Source organism: Emydura macquarii, unplaced genomic scaffold, assembly GCF_026122565.2.
Source record: "Emydura macquarii macquarii isolate MOO-44397 ecotype Brisbane River unplaced genomic scaffold, CSIRO-AGI_Emac_v2 contig_3451, whole genome shotgun sequence".
Taxonomy (NCBI): Eukaryota; Metazoa; Chordata; order Testudines; family Chelidae; genus Emydura; species Emydura macquarii.
In genome coordinates this window covers 5,323,908-5,339,677 of record NW_027133588.1, presented here as the reverse complement: position 1 = coordinate 5,339,677, position 15,770 = coordinate 5,323,908, and the positions used below count along the sequence as shown (strand labels likewise).

General features: G+C 36.3%; 1 protein-coding gene across 3 annotated transcripts in view; it reads right to left on the bottom strand.

The window, feature by feature from the left end:
* The window catches only part of VPS13C (vacuolar protein sorting 13 homolog C), a 139,543-nt gene that overhangs the window by 35,466 nt on the left and 88,307 nt on the right, over positions 1-15,770 (bottom strand). For all 3 annotated transcript variants that reach the window (XM_067534730.1, XM_067534732.1, XM_067534731.1), the window contains exons 53-62: positions 13,473-13,767; positions 11,482-11,871; positions 10,462-10,566; positions 9,150-9,311; positions 8,679-8,807; positions 6,387-6,520; positions 6,044-6,170; positions 4,126-4,361; positions 1,961-2,111; positions 445-585 (exon numbers count right to left, since the gene is read on the bottom strand). In XM_067534730.1, coding sequence (XP_067390831.1) covers positions 445-585; positions 1,961-2,111; positions 4,126-4,361; positions 6,044-6,170; positions 6,387-6,520; positions 8,679-8,807; positions 9,150-9,311; positions 10,462-10,566; positions 11,482-11,871; positions 13,473-13,767 — 1,870 coding nt within the window. The remainder of the gene's footprint in view (positions 1-444; positions 586-1,960; positions 2,112-4,125; positions 4,362-6,043; positions 6,171-6,386; positions 6,521-8,678; positions 8,808-9,149; positions 9,312-10,461; positions 10,567-11,481; positions 11,872-13,472; positions 13,768-15,770) is intronic.

The following is a 15,770-nucleotide window of genomic DNA, read 5'->3' as shown; positions in this document are numbered from 1 at the left end:
GAGTGGACTCTGAACCGTTAGACAGAGAACAAGAGACATCTCGTAACGAAATGCAAAAGACACTAACACAACTCAAATCTGGAAACAAGGGTTAAAAACATTGTAAATACATTTATTTTTAAAATAAAAGATTTCCATCATGGCCTCAATTATAATGTCTCCCACTCTTCTTTATACCCTACAGATTCCTCAGCAGCACACTGCCTGTGAAATTCTCAGATACAGTAAAGTCTTGTAGCATGTCTTTAAGGTCATCTAATCCATACCCTGGTGAAGTGAAGCTAATAGCGAGTTCCAGATCAAAGGATTACTCACCACAAATACCCCTTCTTATTTTACCACAGGAGGACTGTCAGCTTCAGATGATCTCACCTGCTGTGGAGCTGATATCAACTCTTACAAGCAATTCCTGTTCAGTCTACAGTGAATAATGAAAAATGATACCTGAAGCCAATTCAGCTGTGCCCGTAAGCTTCTTTGGTGAGGAGACTGTTTGAACTCAATCTGAATGCCTGATAGGAAGTTTCGTCGAATATTGCATTTGATTGGGAGGTGCATTTTCATTGGCATCTTACAAAAATTCACCTAGAAACACATTATACAATTTAGTTCCATCTGACTACTGTTATTGCTCATAGATCGCACCAGACATGAATGAATGTTTATCAGTTAAAAGAAAGTACACTAGCATTAAAAAAAAATTGAATTTCCAGAGCTCTCTAATTGTTGCATAATAGAAGGGTTATTGATCTGGACATGCAAAAGCCAACACTACGTTTTTCCTTTTCTTATAAAGGAGGAAAGAAAAAACATATTTTACTTTGTTAAGTTTGCTGCACATCTTCAGTCTGTTGAATGGAGAAGTTATGAACAATCTTATCCCAATTTAAGCTATCATTAACATTTTAGTCAACAGAACTAAATATATATGCATGCAAATGGAAATATTTTTCCAGCACTGAATTTGTGTGCCACATTTATGTAAGTAGGGTGATAGTCTGAAGAAATGATCAGTGATTAGTTAAAAAAACCTGCATCACTCCATTATTTTAACTCAAAAATGCTGAATCTCAAAAAATTTGTCCCATGGGTCCTTTGTTTCAAACAGAATAATAATCAAAGTGCCACAAAAACTTAAATCCTACATAATTTATGGTCGTATAAAAGATTATCTTTTTGGATACAAAATAGAAGAAAAGGTCAGATTGTGTATAATACTGTATATCCATAAGAGTTTTGTCTCTATTTTACTTAGCCTTATTAAGTACTTTAAGAGATTGTTTCAACGATTCCAATATGCTTGGAATCTAAGTGTTCTACAAATGACTGGTTCTTTAGAAACATCTAAATCACAAGTGAGAGGTGTTATAATACCTGAAAATCTGAAGATTTTTTTCTGAATCAACAATGTAAAAATGGGTAATTCTATTTTTATCCTCAGACCACTATGCATTAACAGCTATAATGCTGTGTCCTCAATTTTTATCTGTGCATCTCTTTGAGGATGAAGACTGCACAAAATCAAACAGCTCATATTTTTAACTAAGAGGTGGTAATGTACTAGTCAACTTTTATATTCATCTCTGCCCTAAAATAGAGGGAATCCAGTGACCACAACAAGGTTTCATAAACAAATATCCTGCAAGTTCTGCAATGGTTTAGTCTTACTGGATGCATCCTAAACAATATATAACTACTATATAGTTGAAATTTCAGTGTCTGTCAGATCAATATCAACATGTTTATTATGGCTATCTGACAAATGTCTGATTAGAGAGGATCTGTAACACACTTAAATGTACAACTGTATACATTGAGAAGGCATTTCCCAAGTGAAGACTTTTACATGTTGTCTAAATATGTTACTGGTATGTTTATTACTGGTAGCAATATGGTGAAAATTATTATACAAATTTTGCTATCAAATTACTGATTTAACATTGAACAACCACAAGCATACCTCAAAGTTGTTGTCTATTTTAACCCAGCGTGGATCCTCCATGGCACCTGTAGAAAGGAATTTTTGATAGGCATGTTCCAACAGGTTTATTTGCTTCTGATTAAATGGCTTCCATCTCTGCTTTGGTTTCAATTCCCAGACAACACCAGAACTGCAAGATAAGTACATTAATGTAATTAATATTTCTGAATAAAAATGCATTGGAGTAGAGTACATCAAATATTCTAATGTTTATGAACCACACAAAGTCTCATCCCCATGTTTCTGATGTTTATTTCCATTCATTTAATATCAAAATTTTAATTCTTCTTCTATGTCTGCCAAGTCAATGACTGATGAAAGGGGAAATAAAACTTAGAAATGAAATGGACTTTTCTTGAAAACAGATTTCTACAACTGCTTTCACAACAAAGTGAAGATATGACCCAAATTACTGGTGTCCTTTTGTTGTTATTTCTGTGCATCTATCTTGGCAAATTTTTTTATATGATTTATAGGATATGATTTAATACAAACAATCAAGTTAACAGTAAAATTATTTCTGAATTATTAATAGGAATTAGAAGAACTGATTGTTTATAATCATGCATATACGAGTGACTTCAGCCTAAATTTAATTTGCTATTGTAAAAGTAAGTTACTAAAATGCACATTGACAAACCAACTCAAAATTTACCTTGTGTTGTGTATCACAAGGCAGAGTACTTTAAAAGTCACACAATAATTCTAGAAGAGTTCCAGAGGAGTAGCCGTGTTAGTCTGTATACAGCAAAAACAACGAGAGTTCTGTAGCACTTTAAAGACTAACTAATTTAATTTCAGCAGGCATAAGCTTTCGTGAGCTTCAGCTCACTTCTGTCTTGTAGTAGGTGACTTCTGGATACCCGTCTGGCTCTGTCAATTTGTTTCTTCACTTCTTCACACGCCATCCACAGCCTCAATAACAACTCTGACATCGTTTGTTGGACAGACCCAACAAAGAAAACAACAGACCACTGGTCATCACCTACAGTCCCCAGCTAAAATCTCTCCAACACATTATTAAAGATCTACAACCTATCCTAGCAGATGATCAGTCTCTCGCTTAGGCAGTGGGCAGCAGACCCATCCTGGCTTACAGACAGCCCCCCAACCTGAAGCAAATACTCACCAGCAACCATACACCCTACAAAAAGTCCAATCCAGGAACCTATCCCTGCAACAAACCCCGATTGCCAGCTCTGCCCACACATCGACCCTAGTGACAGCATCACTGGTCCTAACCACATCAATCACACCATAAGGGGCTCATTCACCTGCACATCCACTAATGTTATATATGCCATCATGTGCCAGCAATGCCCCTCTGCCATGTACATTGGCCAAACTGAACTATCACTACGCAAAAGGATAAATGGACACAAATCAGACATAAAAAATAACATCCATAAACCAGTCGGAGAACACTTCAATCTCCCAGGGCACTCTGTCGCTGACCTGAAAATTGCTGCACTTCTCCAAAAAAACTTCAAAAACAGACTTGAAAGAGAAACTGCTGAGTAAGAAGTTATCTGCAAACTTGACACATTCAAACTGGGTTTAAACAGGGATTTGGAATGGCTCTCTCACTACAAGAAGTAATTTGCTCTGATCACCCATTCTCACCTCCTACTCAATGGTTGTCATTAGGACTCAAGTACCCAGCTTTTATCCACCTACCCCATTGTTATCTATGCCCTTGGATATGTAAATGTTGCCTACTATATGTGTTACCTATTTGCTGTATCATTTCTACCAACTGCATCTGAGGAAGTGAGCTGAAGCTCACAAAAGCTTATGCCTGCTGAAATTAAATGTGTTAGTCTTTGAAGTGCTACAGAACTCTCATTGTTTTTACAATAACTCTACTGTACTCAAATGGAATAATAGAACTTGGAGTCCACAAATGAAAGTCAAGTTAATTAGGGAAATGTAACAAGACAGGCATTTAAAACCTACATTCCCCTTGCTAGCTCTACAATAGCAGACAAAATATAATTCTAAAAGTTCAGCATATAGTGCTAAAAAAAAGTCCAATTCAAACAGCATAATCCACCTCAAAATGACAGTTTTCAAGTTCATTCAAGTATATCTCTAAACTACTCCTTGGTCCACTTAAAGTCAAACTTGCTTTTCATCTGCAATACCTAGTAATCCCTATGTAAGAGATTTCTTGTTTATTCTCATTGTTGACCAGAGAAAGTCCAAGACTATGAAGTGACAAGTTTATTTCTTGATCAGGTTGCTCCATCTCCTCTGCTTGCCGTGCTTTGGAAACTAATGCAACGTCATCTGTAAAAAGCAGTACTCTCTGGCGTCCATCCAGAAAGGACACCCAATGTATCTGAGTATTTGAATTATAAGCAAACTGACCACATTCATCCTGAGTTGGAAAAAAGAAAGGTACTTTAATTGAATTTAAAATAAAGCAAGTAGCAAGCAAAATACATCAACAGTCCAAATTAAAAAGAAAGATTAGAATTTATGAGGTGCCTTATTATTGCCTTTAATTTGTTGTAAGGTATCAGTTGGATGGTGTCTTCTGTCTCCAAGGCCTGCCTATACAATCCCTACATTTGTTTGTTTTTTGTGTTTAGGGTCTTGCGGGTCATTAAGATGCTAAATAATATATCCACATTTTTAAAAAGAAGCAAAAGGTAATCTCACGAATGGAAGACCGTAGCAGTACAAAGACAGCATTCAGAAAAATTAACCCCCTATTACACAGCACCTTAGTATAGTAATCACAATATTAAAGAGACAAAAATGTTTAAAAGGTATAGCGTCCCCTTATCATTCAGAATTCTTTCAGAGTGAACACAATTGTGAATGAAGGAGAACTGAGACAGTTGCAAGAGTCTTTTGAAATGTAACTTCACAGGTGAGTATTAATGTAATGCTAATATAATTTAATTAATGCAATGCTAACCGTATGGTGAGAAGATGCGTCTTAACATACATTAGAACAGGTTTCAATAGGTCAGAAGTTACAAAAAATGTAGCAATTTTCCCATACGTAAAGATGTTTACATTGTGAGGTGCTTCAATTTAAAACAAAAACAAAACAAAATAATCCTACCATCACCATTACTAAAATTCAGCTATGAAAAATAAATTCCACCTGCGAGCATTGCAATAAAAAATGCTCCTTTACTCCTCTGCCTGTAAATTTCCAGTTATTTTCTATTTTCCTGTCCTAGACTACGTGACCTAATCCTTTGCCCATGCAAAATTGTCCATCAGCTTTTTCTGGCTACATGAAGCGCTGTTTCTGGCAGGATGGATTTGCTTGATCTTTTCCTAGGTTTATGTCTTCACCTTAGTTTTGTTCCCCTTTCTTCCTGTTTTCTGTCTCAGCATTGTCTTTCTATTCTCAACCCTAAATCGTTTTTCTTTCCTATCTGAACGTTATACATGCTGCTGTACACTAAAGTAGCTCACAGAGAGTAACTGCTGCAATGCAGTACCCTACTCAATGGAAGTGTTTCCTCTTAGTGAGGGGAAAGAAGTCAGGGTTGTGATTTCCCCTAACCAGGAAAAAACACATTTAATATTCTGAAAAATTACTGCAGGAAGTGCTGCATTCACCTACCGCAGTCCAAACAGGAATAACGAGTGTGATTAACCATCTTCACTTGCTGCACCACTTCCTCTTTCATTGTCTCCTCTTTTTAGAGGTTATCAGCAAATACAGATTTCTAGTCCCAGCAGCAATAATACTCTGCCTTTTTTACTCCTCATTTACACACAGCTTGCTTATTAGGCTGACTAATGTTTGTTTCAGGTAAAGGAGATTGGGATACTTATCATCAAGTCTGTGTTTTGCCCTATTTACACAAGACAGCTTACAATATTTTTCAACATACTCTCAAGTAGAAACAGCAACTACACAAAATGTTACCTATGTACAGAAACAAAAAACATGACCTAACAAGAGCTATCACATTTTAAAATAAAAATATCCAAAGACTAGGCAATATCTCCAATCTCTCAGTGAACTCATGATTCTACTTTGGTTCCCACCTTCCCCCTACCCCACCTGGTTCGGCTGTTTTTTAAATGTACCTTAAGCAGATCATGTTCACCAACATTTTGTGCATACGTCCAAGTTAATTTTCTCATTCCAGTTGGATCTGCCCAGGCAAACAGTCGCACCTCCTTTGGTTTTAACTCCATCTCCGCCTGTAACCCACTGAAATAAAAATAAGCAGGTAAATAAACCACTGAAATGCATGTCATAAGCCAAGTTTAAAATGAAGCTTGGGAACATCACCAGAAAATACACATTTCTTATCCTCATTATACTGCATTCAAGAAAGCACATGAGAATTTAGGTTCCTCTCCTTCAACAGTAAAAAACGGATGAAAGTTGGAAAATATAGATGGCAGACTTCTTACTTTTACATACCTCTGTTTATATTTAAGGGTGTCCCATTGAGTATGGTTAATGATAAGAGCTGGAGCAGCTCCCTCATGGTAATCTGAGAAGTTTATGATTGTAGAATGTTCAGAAATGTTCACATTTACCAGTATGCCTCCATTCTGTTGAAGATAAAGACTTGCACTGTATATAGTTTATTAAATATAAAATATGAATTGTAGTTACTGAAAATTAACTGAGTCACTTTGCATTAAGGTGTACCCTTTATAAACCATTTATAAATGTCATAAATTAAGATTTTGTAAGCAGGTTACAGATGCATATAGTATGTAGTGTGGATAGTCATAAGCAACCTAATGATCTATTGAATTCTAACAAATTGTAAAAATAATTAACCAATCATTAAACTATTTATTAACCCATTATATGGTAGTTACAAATGTAATCTTAGTGTAGGTTGTGACTGATTTTTGGTTAAGTCTTTGAAATAGCTTTTAAGATTATTTGTTTCATTTTATTAGCTGAAATATTCACCTCAAACATCTTCAGTATTTTAAACATGTATCCAAATCTTCATATTTATTGCTTAAGTTAGCATTCCCCATATAAAAAATGGCAATGTTAAACTAATTCTAAAGAAAACTTTAATAGTTAATTCAAAGAGAAAAAAATCCTCTAAAATGGAGATTAAGTTACACAGGTTACACAGGTGTTTCACAAGCTTTAAGGCTTGTTGTGGAATCAGCACTTTTGCCTTTGGATGGTCAATGTCTTCTGAGGAGTAAGGAAGCCCTTTCCTGGGTATGTAAAAGGATCAGTCTCCCAAGCAATCAAGCCTGAGAAAGCCTTCCCTGCCTTCTGGGAAGGCTTTCTACAGGAATCTTGTCTCACAGAGGGAAGAACAGAGGGTCCAATATGTCTTCCAATTCAAAGCCGCTCTCCCTAGTCACATGAGGGTTAGGGGACTGAGAACAGTTGTAGCAACCCTCGCTATATGTAGCTTCAGAGAGGATTCTCCCACACAGACGATACACCTCATTACTGTAGGCTTACTTTATTGTTCTGTGAGTAGAGTGGTTAGAGTAGAGTCCCCCTGTCATCAGAGAGGAATTCTGCTGGTGGCCCTATTCTCCTAAGCAGACTGGAAATAGAAGGGACTGGAGGATTTACACTCTGTTGTTTGACAATTTAACTTCAAATTTATGACATAAAATTAAGGTGGAAGTACTAAATCTGCATTCTATTTGAACTGTACAGACAGAGGATGATGAAAAGAAGGGATGTGGCCTAACCCCAGATCCCTGAGACAAATCCAAACTGCCTTCGGTATTTGCAAAGAATGGCACAGCCCAACAGTTTAGATTAAGTCGCACATCAGGGCATGAGTGCTGGAACTGGGGGTACTGCCAAACCTCCTGGCTTGAAGTGGTTTCCATCATATGCAGGGTTTACAGTTTGGTTTCAGCACCCACACTATATGAATTGTTCCTGCACCCCTGGGTCAATATACAAAAATGGGGAGTCAAAAACATCACACTCTTACATATCCTGTGTTACATCTTTTTTTTAAAATAGTCAGAAAGCGCCTCAATACACTTAGTGACTTGTGGTTTCTCCCCAACAATCTGTAATCCAAGTCAATGCCCAACAATCAGTTGAATGACATGTCTAAAAATCTGTTCAACCATTCAGTGTTTGGTTTAGATTATATTTTAAGTAATTGTGTTTTGAATGACTAGTTTGAGCATGCAACACTTCTTTGCTTAGAATTTAAGGGTGGCATATAACACACATACAAATAATTCCAAAATTTTATCACTTTAAAAATGAAACCATTTTTAGACCACACTAATAACTGTCCTGTATGTATTTGCTGGTCAAGAATGCTACAACACATATCTTTAGGGTGTAATGTAATATCTTAAGAATTTGAGATCCAGATGTGATCTTCCCTTCTTTTCATGGTGGCCACAAACCACAACAAACCTTGCTGCAGATAAAGTAAACAACCTGCAGAACGCCATTCTATTGATAGATCAATACAGCTGTGCAGTACCTTATAAACTTGTGAAGAAATCAATTTCATCTAATTTCATACATGTAAGAAAAAGGATTTTTAAAATTACAAACTCGTTTGCATACCCTGCTACAGTCACCCTGACTTTTCAATAGGTACCTTAAATCTATCTGCCAGCCTTCAATGCAGGGGACTGACTAACTTTATGAGCCCTAAGGAATTACACTAAATTGCTTAACACCACAAACGTAATAGAATTATAGAAAATATAATTATTTAAAATGTAAAAGTGAAAGACTCACCAGTTCTTCCAGACTTAACAAGGTACCGTTGTCCTGTACGTTACAGAAGAATGGTTTAGATGCATTTTCATGACCCACCACTCTAACACATAATTTACCAGACAAATTTTCAGGCCAAAATGGAAGACACTGGATAAAAAAAAAATCAAACAAGGGACACATGTAACAGCGGAGAATTCAGCAATATTGTTATAAATATTAGCTAATGACAAATATGGACTAGTCTTTCAGATACTCTCCCTCCTTACCCCTGACATTCAGCAATATACACTTATACTGTCTCTCTTTCTATGATGATCTAAGAACCTCACATTAGACTGGCTACTGAACTTTCTTGATTAATTTGACAAAACCTCAGCCTGATTAACAAAAACAGGAGCATTTATTTCTAAATATTTCACCTTATATAGAATCATTCATCTGCCTTAGAAACTTCTAAAGCAAGAAAAACAAAGAAAATCAAAGAAAAACCTCTGAAGATGAGAAATAATTCCAGTTACGAGCTGACAAAGAGCCATCAGACATTTCTCCAACTTCCAGCTCCAGGGAAGAATTGTTTGCTACGGTGTAGAATGGAGTTAAGGTAACTATCCTGGTGAGATTAAAACTGCTCATTTTGATGCTAACTCCAACCTGTTGAATGAAAATAACTTGGTTAAACTAAGCCTATTTCTCAATGGTATTTTCATCTGCTTAACACGAGTAAAACAACTGGACAGGTGAACTACTTGTAATCCCATAACGTTATTCCTTCTGCATATTTAATTCATTATCCTGTGCTTAACAGTAGTACCCAAGGCCTCAACAGTAGCAGGACCTGTGCCAGGGACTACGCAAACTCCAAAGAACAGACATTCTGTATCCCCAAAAAAGTGTTTGCTATCGCCAACAGAAGAGATGCAAATTATTTTAGCAGTGGTATTCTGTATTCAATTGGAGAAGTGAAAGCCACATAGGAGAAGATTATTGGAATAAAGACATGAGAAAGAAGGCTTGATAAACGTGAGAGAAAGGGGGGAAAAAAGGTCAGATTTTAGAAACGCTATTGGGAGAGACGTGCCAGGGTTTGGACTTAGCCTGGATGAACAACACAAGAAAGAAAAAAACAGAAAATAACCAGAGAACAATCTGGCCTTTAACCAGGTACGGGGTGTAGGTTCTGAAGGGTTATTTTAAAAAAGTGATGAGTGGTCTGGGTTTGATGGGAAAAATAAAGTTTTATCTTTAAAAGGAAATGTTTGTGATCTCTCTATAAATATTTCTATTTTGACCCTAGGATAGTTATTTCAATATCTGCAAACAACAAGGTAATATTATTTAGTTATTTGAAATTTTTTTTAAAATAGCCACTATATAGAGTCAATCTAATTTTTCAAAGACTGGCACAAAAACTTAACTGCATGCATATTATTTGTGTATTTATTATTTGTAGCACCTGGAAGTCTCAGTCATGAACCAGGATCCCCTGTAGTATAGGCACTGTGCAAGTGCCTAAATCAAGTATTTGCAATTTGACCATCGGTGTACTAAATTATCTGAGATGGTATGTGCATCTCTGAAAGGGCATCCAAACATGTATTTTCACCTACTGGGCCTGAATCCCCATGTGGTATAACTACTGGCCACCAAACATCCAACTAAACGATAACATAATCACACTAGCATTTCTACCAACCAACACACCCAAGAAATGCAGATGAAAGATCAAGTTGGATTATATTTTACTACTATTATTAAGCTTCAGAAAAAAGTTAGTAAACAAATACAGAAAAGTAAGCCTTACCAGATAGTCCCTATCATTAGCTGGACACTTTACACATCCGTAACTTCCTACAGTATCAAGGGAGAAGCTAGTGGACCATGAACTAGTTGAAATACATAACTGGATCTACAGAAGAAAAAAACATTTTAAATAAATTTAAAAAAAACCTTATATGCTTATTATTGCTGACAGCTTAACGAAGATGTTAGGAAACAGTAGGAGAGAAGTATTTGGGCTCTGGCAAAGAAGTACACTGCAGTAGAAAATAGGTCTAAAGGCCTATATAATCTAAAAATATAGAGAGTTATGTTAAGAAATGTTTTCGTTTATTTTATCACAGAAACACCTATTCTTAAAAAATCACAACTAATGTATCCAATATAATGTACCCTTAAGGTAGTGTAGGCAGGGAACTAATGGAATGCTCATCACTCAACCCCCTTTGCCTAGCAAATGTCTGTTAAATTGACAATAACTCTATAACTCTAAACAACTGTAATAGAAACGATAGCCTTGAAAATCAAAAACAAGCAACTTGCCCTCCCTCCCACTTAACGTACTCCTTTCCAAATCTAATCAACATGAGAAGAAACTAAGCAGCCACAAAGAAATAAAAGCATCTAACCCGCACAATAAGACACAGTGTTCCCCCCAAAATTTCTACTCTATTCATTATGATTTTGTAAATACAAGATTAGCACTGCTTCAAGTTTATCAACATTTTTTACTTCCTTTTTTTTAAAGTTGCACTCCAGATTGTATCAGTTCAGGATCAACTAATGTTGCAACGCTTGCACAAGTTGCTCCCTTATTTCCCCAAGACTTTGGGAAGTGGAAGACGCAAGAGGGAAACAAACTAGTGTTAATTTTTCTTCCCAAACCAGGAGACGTAAATTGAAATAAAAAACAAAAATACTGATATTACATTGGTAGATTTTTTAAAAGCAAGTATTGATACTGAAGCAGGGTATTTCAAGACCAAGCATGAACAGTGTTATTTTATTTATTTGAGGATATTTTAAAATAAATTAGATAGCATACCTTGTTTTTACTAAAAATGTTCCTTTTCTTAAAGGAAAACAAGACAGTATCCCTGTAATCTGCTGGGTGTTTCACATGCATATCTTCAGCACGATACTGGAGAACCCGGGAAGTCTTATTGATTATCCAATAAGGACTAAACACAGACAGGATCATACGGCTACCAACTCGTCTAACATGTACATAGACATCTATTGTCATCATATCTGTGGAGTTGGAGGTAAAACACACAGGAAAAAATTCTGGCAGCCCATCATGGACTCTGAAATGCCCATTCCAGTTTTTACCCTGATATTTTATCAGGACTAACTCCATTATTTCCCCACTGATTCTTGAGTGAAGAACATCAGCCGCACTCCCTTCTAGCAACTCATGAGTTTCTGCTGTCCCCTAAAATAAAAACAAACAATTTTAAGAGGCTTACTGGTAAAAATTATACAGTATTGAACAGTGGTTACTACAAAAAGGGTGTAATGGCTTAAATTCTACTTTTTAAGTCTCATCTGTTCACTGGATCTAAGAGAGTTTCCATTCAGGGATATCTTTGACCACAGACACACATAGCACAACATGGTTGCCAGCTGTACACAGGCAGCCTCAATAATTCAGGGACAAACCAATACATTACAGTATAGTGATGAATCAATCATATTATTATTTCAAACATTCTCTAAATAGCTATATTTGTCTAAAGTCCAAACTCCATGTTTCAGCCTTCAGGATGGAATGACTGGGGAGAAGCGGGGAGAGGGGATGAAAATCACAAATTTAATCTGGCTTAAATACCTAAAACAGACAGAACTCTCAACAAAAGGGTTTTTTATTCAATCCCTTTCTAAAAATTATTTTACAGATAAAGAGGTATTTTACAGGTAGCACAGTAGCTAAATGAACTTGCCTCAAGTTACCCATAAAACTCATGGAAGATCTGAGAGTTAACCATGAAGTTTTCTCCAACTACTAGAACATACTGTCTAGATTCACAAATTGAAAGCTATTTGTTTCTAAATAACAGGGTGGTGATGGTTTTGGTTTTTTGTTTTTTTTTAAACCAGTTCAGCTACCATTCCCTTCTCTCTGTTAATTCCAACCTTTCTATACCAAGTCACTTCAGGCAGATCAAGACAGGGAAATACAGTATGAGGCTTAATAGTTTGGGGAACAAAGGAGGGAAAAGACATTCTCTTCAAGACACGAAAAGCATTATCAAGTTCTAGATCCTGGAAAGCCAACGGAGGACAATTAGAGATCCACCACCTCTGCTTTTGCCTTCATTTTTGTAGTATTTTGGCAATGAACTGTCCATGCCTCACAACTTCTAATCTATTTACTAGCTGCACTATTTGCAAAGTTGAATTTGGCTGTGCCGCAAACAAGCCTATGGCCTCCCCATACTGAAGGAGTCTGAAGAAATTCTAAGTTACAGGGCCATGTCACAGGCAGGGTATCCTGATAACTGAGCCAAACTGTTTGGCAATTCAGGTCTCAATAGATTTAACAGCTGGATGGCAAACAGATGAAATTCTTCCTATTACTTGGATAGAAGAAAAACAATTATTTCAGTTTAATGAATACTAACAGTGGATACAGCACAACATGAGTAAGATTTATGACTTGGGCTGCATGCGGACACAGAAAAATTAATCTGGATCAATTAAAGGTGTAATTTAAAGTGGATTAGTTACACTGCATTAAACCCCTCTGTGGATGCTCCCATTCAGAATTAAAGTAGCCTTAATTCGATTTAGTTTATTTCACTACAAATTCACTTTAATTCACCCACACAGAGGTTTAATGTGGTTTAGCCAATCCACTTTAAATTCACATCTTTAGTTAATATGAATTAACTTTCCTGAGTGTCCCTGCATTCACAAGCCCTGAGGTCCATCAAACAGAATGTACAAGTTAATATCTTCTGTTACAGATGGAAATCATTCAACTCTTTCCTCAACTTTATTTTTGAAAGTCACATTATTGCTTAAATTCCATACCTCAAGTAAGTATCTCACGGAGTACGGTAGAAGATTCCTCAAAGTGAGCGTTGGGTAAAGATGGATAATGTAGGCTGGATCCCAGTCCTCCCCGTGCGTTTCGATAAAGTTTAGTTGATCAGGTACAGCAGTCGTGGTGACTATTAAAGGCAAGAAGTTTACTTCGGTAGATGGGCACTGTAATATACATCTCACTTCACTGCTCCTATGAAGCTCTTCTCTCCAGGCAATGTAAGTTGTGGACTCTTTAAACTGACCTTCTAAGATTCCTGTTGGTTGAATAAACAGATGACACCTACATGGAGGGGAAACAAACAAAAACAACCAATAGAGCCTTCACAAACACACACGTATAGACAACACATTTCATTTTAGTCTAAAGTTTAATAGAATAACCTAATCACAATGGGTAACTAAAAAAGCTTTGAAATCCCAAACTGACCAACTCTTTATGTGATGAAAAGTAACGCACTCTGATTACCGAAGTGTAACATAATCAACCATGTTCCTGGAAATGCATAGGCAATCTTATTAATGCTACAAGGAGTACTAATAACAAGTTGGTTAATCCTTTAGTGTTTGTAACCTGGATGAAACAAATGTTGCAGCCAACACAGGAGAATTCTATATTTCTTGTCCTAACAGATAAAGACCACAGAACTAAAAATTAATGATAGCTTAGGTACAAGTGATCATCACATGATCACACTTATAATGTGCAAGCAGAATAAAGCCCAGTAATATGTATATTTGGGGCTTTAATAGGGCCACTTTCACAAAGCTGAAAACAATTATAAGCCAAATCAGCTGAGAGGAACAATTTAATGAAAAATGTGAATGATAATTGAAAATCATTTAAGAACAGCTTACTGGACGTCCAAAAAGACACAATCCCACAAGTGAGAAAGAAGGCCATCGTGGTTAAAAAACTGAACTGATTTAGTGGGCATGGAAAGGCAGCTGTAAAAAATAAAAAAATAACATACAACAAATGGAAGAAAGGGGAAACAGATAATAACAAATACAAACCAGAAGCTAGGAACTGTAGAAAATTGATAAGGGAAGCCAAGGAAATAGACACAAGGAAAAAATCTATGGCCAGCAGAGTTCAGTACAATAAGGAGTTTTTAAAATACATTAGGAACAACAAGAATCCTAATCTTAATGGTATGGGTCCATTATTAGATGAAAATGGTACAATCATCAATAATAATGCAGAAAAAGTAGAAGAGTTCAATAAATATATCTGTTCTATATCTGGGAACAAAACAGATGATATAACCTCTTTCCATGCCTCTAGTACCTCTGGAGGATGTTAAACAGCAGCTAATGAAGTTACACATTTTTAAATCAGCTGATCCAATTAATTGCACACAACAGTTTTAATAGAGCTGGGTGAGGAGATTGCTAGATTTTTAACAAGTCTTGGAACAATGGGGAAGTTTCAGAGGATTAGAAGAAAGCTAATGTTCTGCCAACTTTTTCCAAGGGCAAATGGGATGAAATGGGTAATTAGATGCCTTTCAGTCTGACATCGATCCTGGGCAGGATAGCAGCTGATACGGAGCCATTAATGAAGAACTGAAGGATAATTTAATTAATGCAGATCAGCATGGGTTTATGGAAAATAGATCCTGTCAGACTAATCAAACTTACAAGTTTGGTTGATTAAGGTAATCATGCTGACATAATATACTTAGATTTCTGTAAGTACCACATGACATTTTGATTACAAAACCAGAACGTTATAAAATAACACAGCACATATTAAACAGATTAGGAACTGACTAACTGATGGGTCTCAAAATGTAACTAAATGGGAAGTCATCATCAAGCACGTCTGTGACCAGTGGGGCCCCCAGGGATAGGTTCTTGGCCCTACACTATTGAACATTTTTATCAAGCACCTGGAGGGAAACAAAATCATCACTGAGACAATTTGTAGATGACACAAAAATTGGGGGAGTGGTAAATATTGAAGAGGACAGGACACTTATTCAGACAATCTAGATTGTTTGGTAAACTGGATGCACGCAAATAATATGCATTTTAATACAGCTAAATGTAAATGTACACATCTGGGAAACAAACAACACAGGTTATACGTGCAGAATGGGGAAAACTATTCTGGAAAGCAGTGACTCTGAAAAAGATTTCGCTGTTGTAGTGGATAATCAGCTTAACGGGAGCTCCCAGTGTGACGCTGTAGGCAAAAGAAAGAATGTAATCCTGGGATTAATAAACTTGAGTATGAGGAGAGAGGTTATTTTACTTCTATATTTGACACTGGTGTGTCCA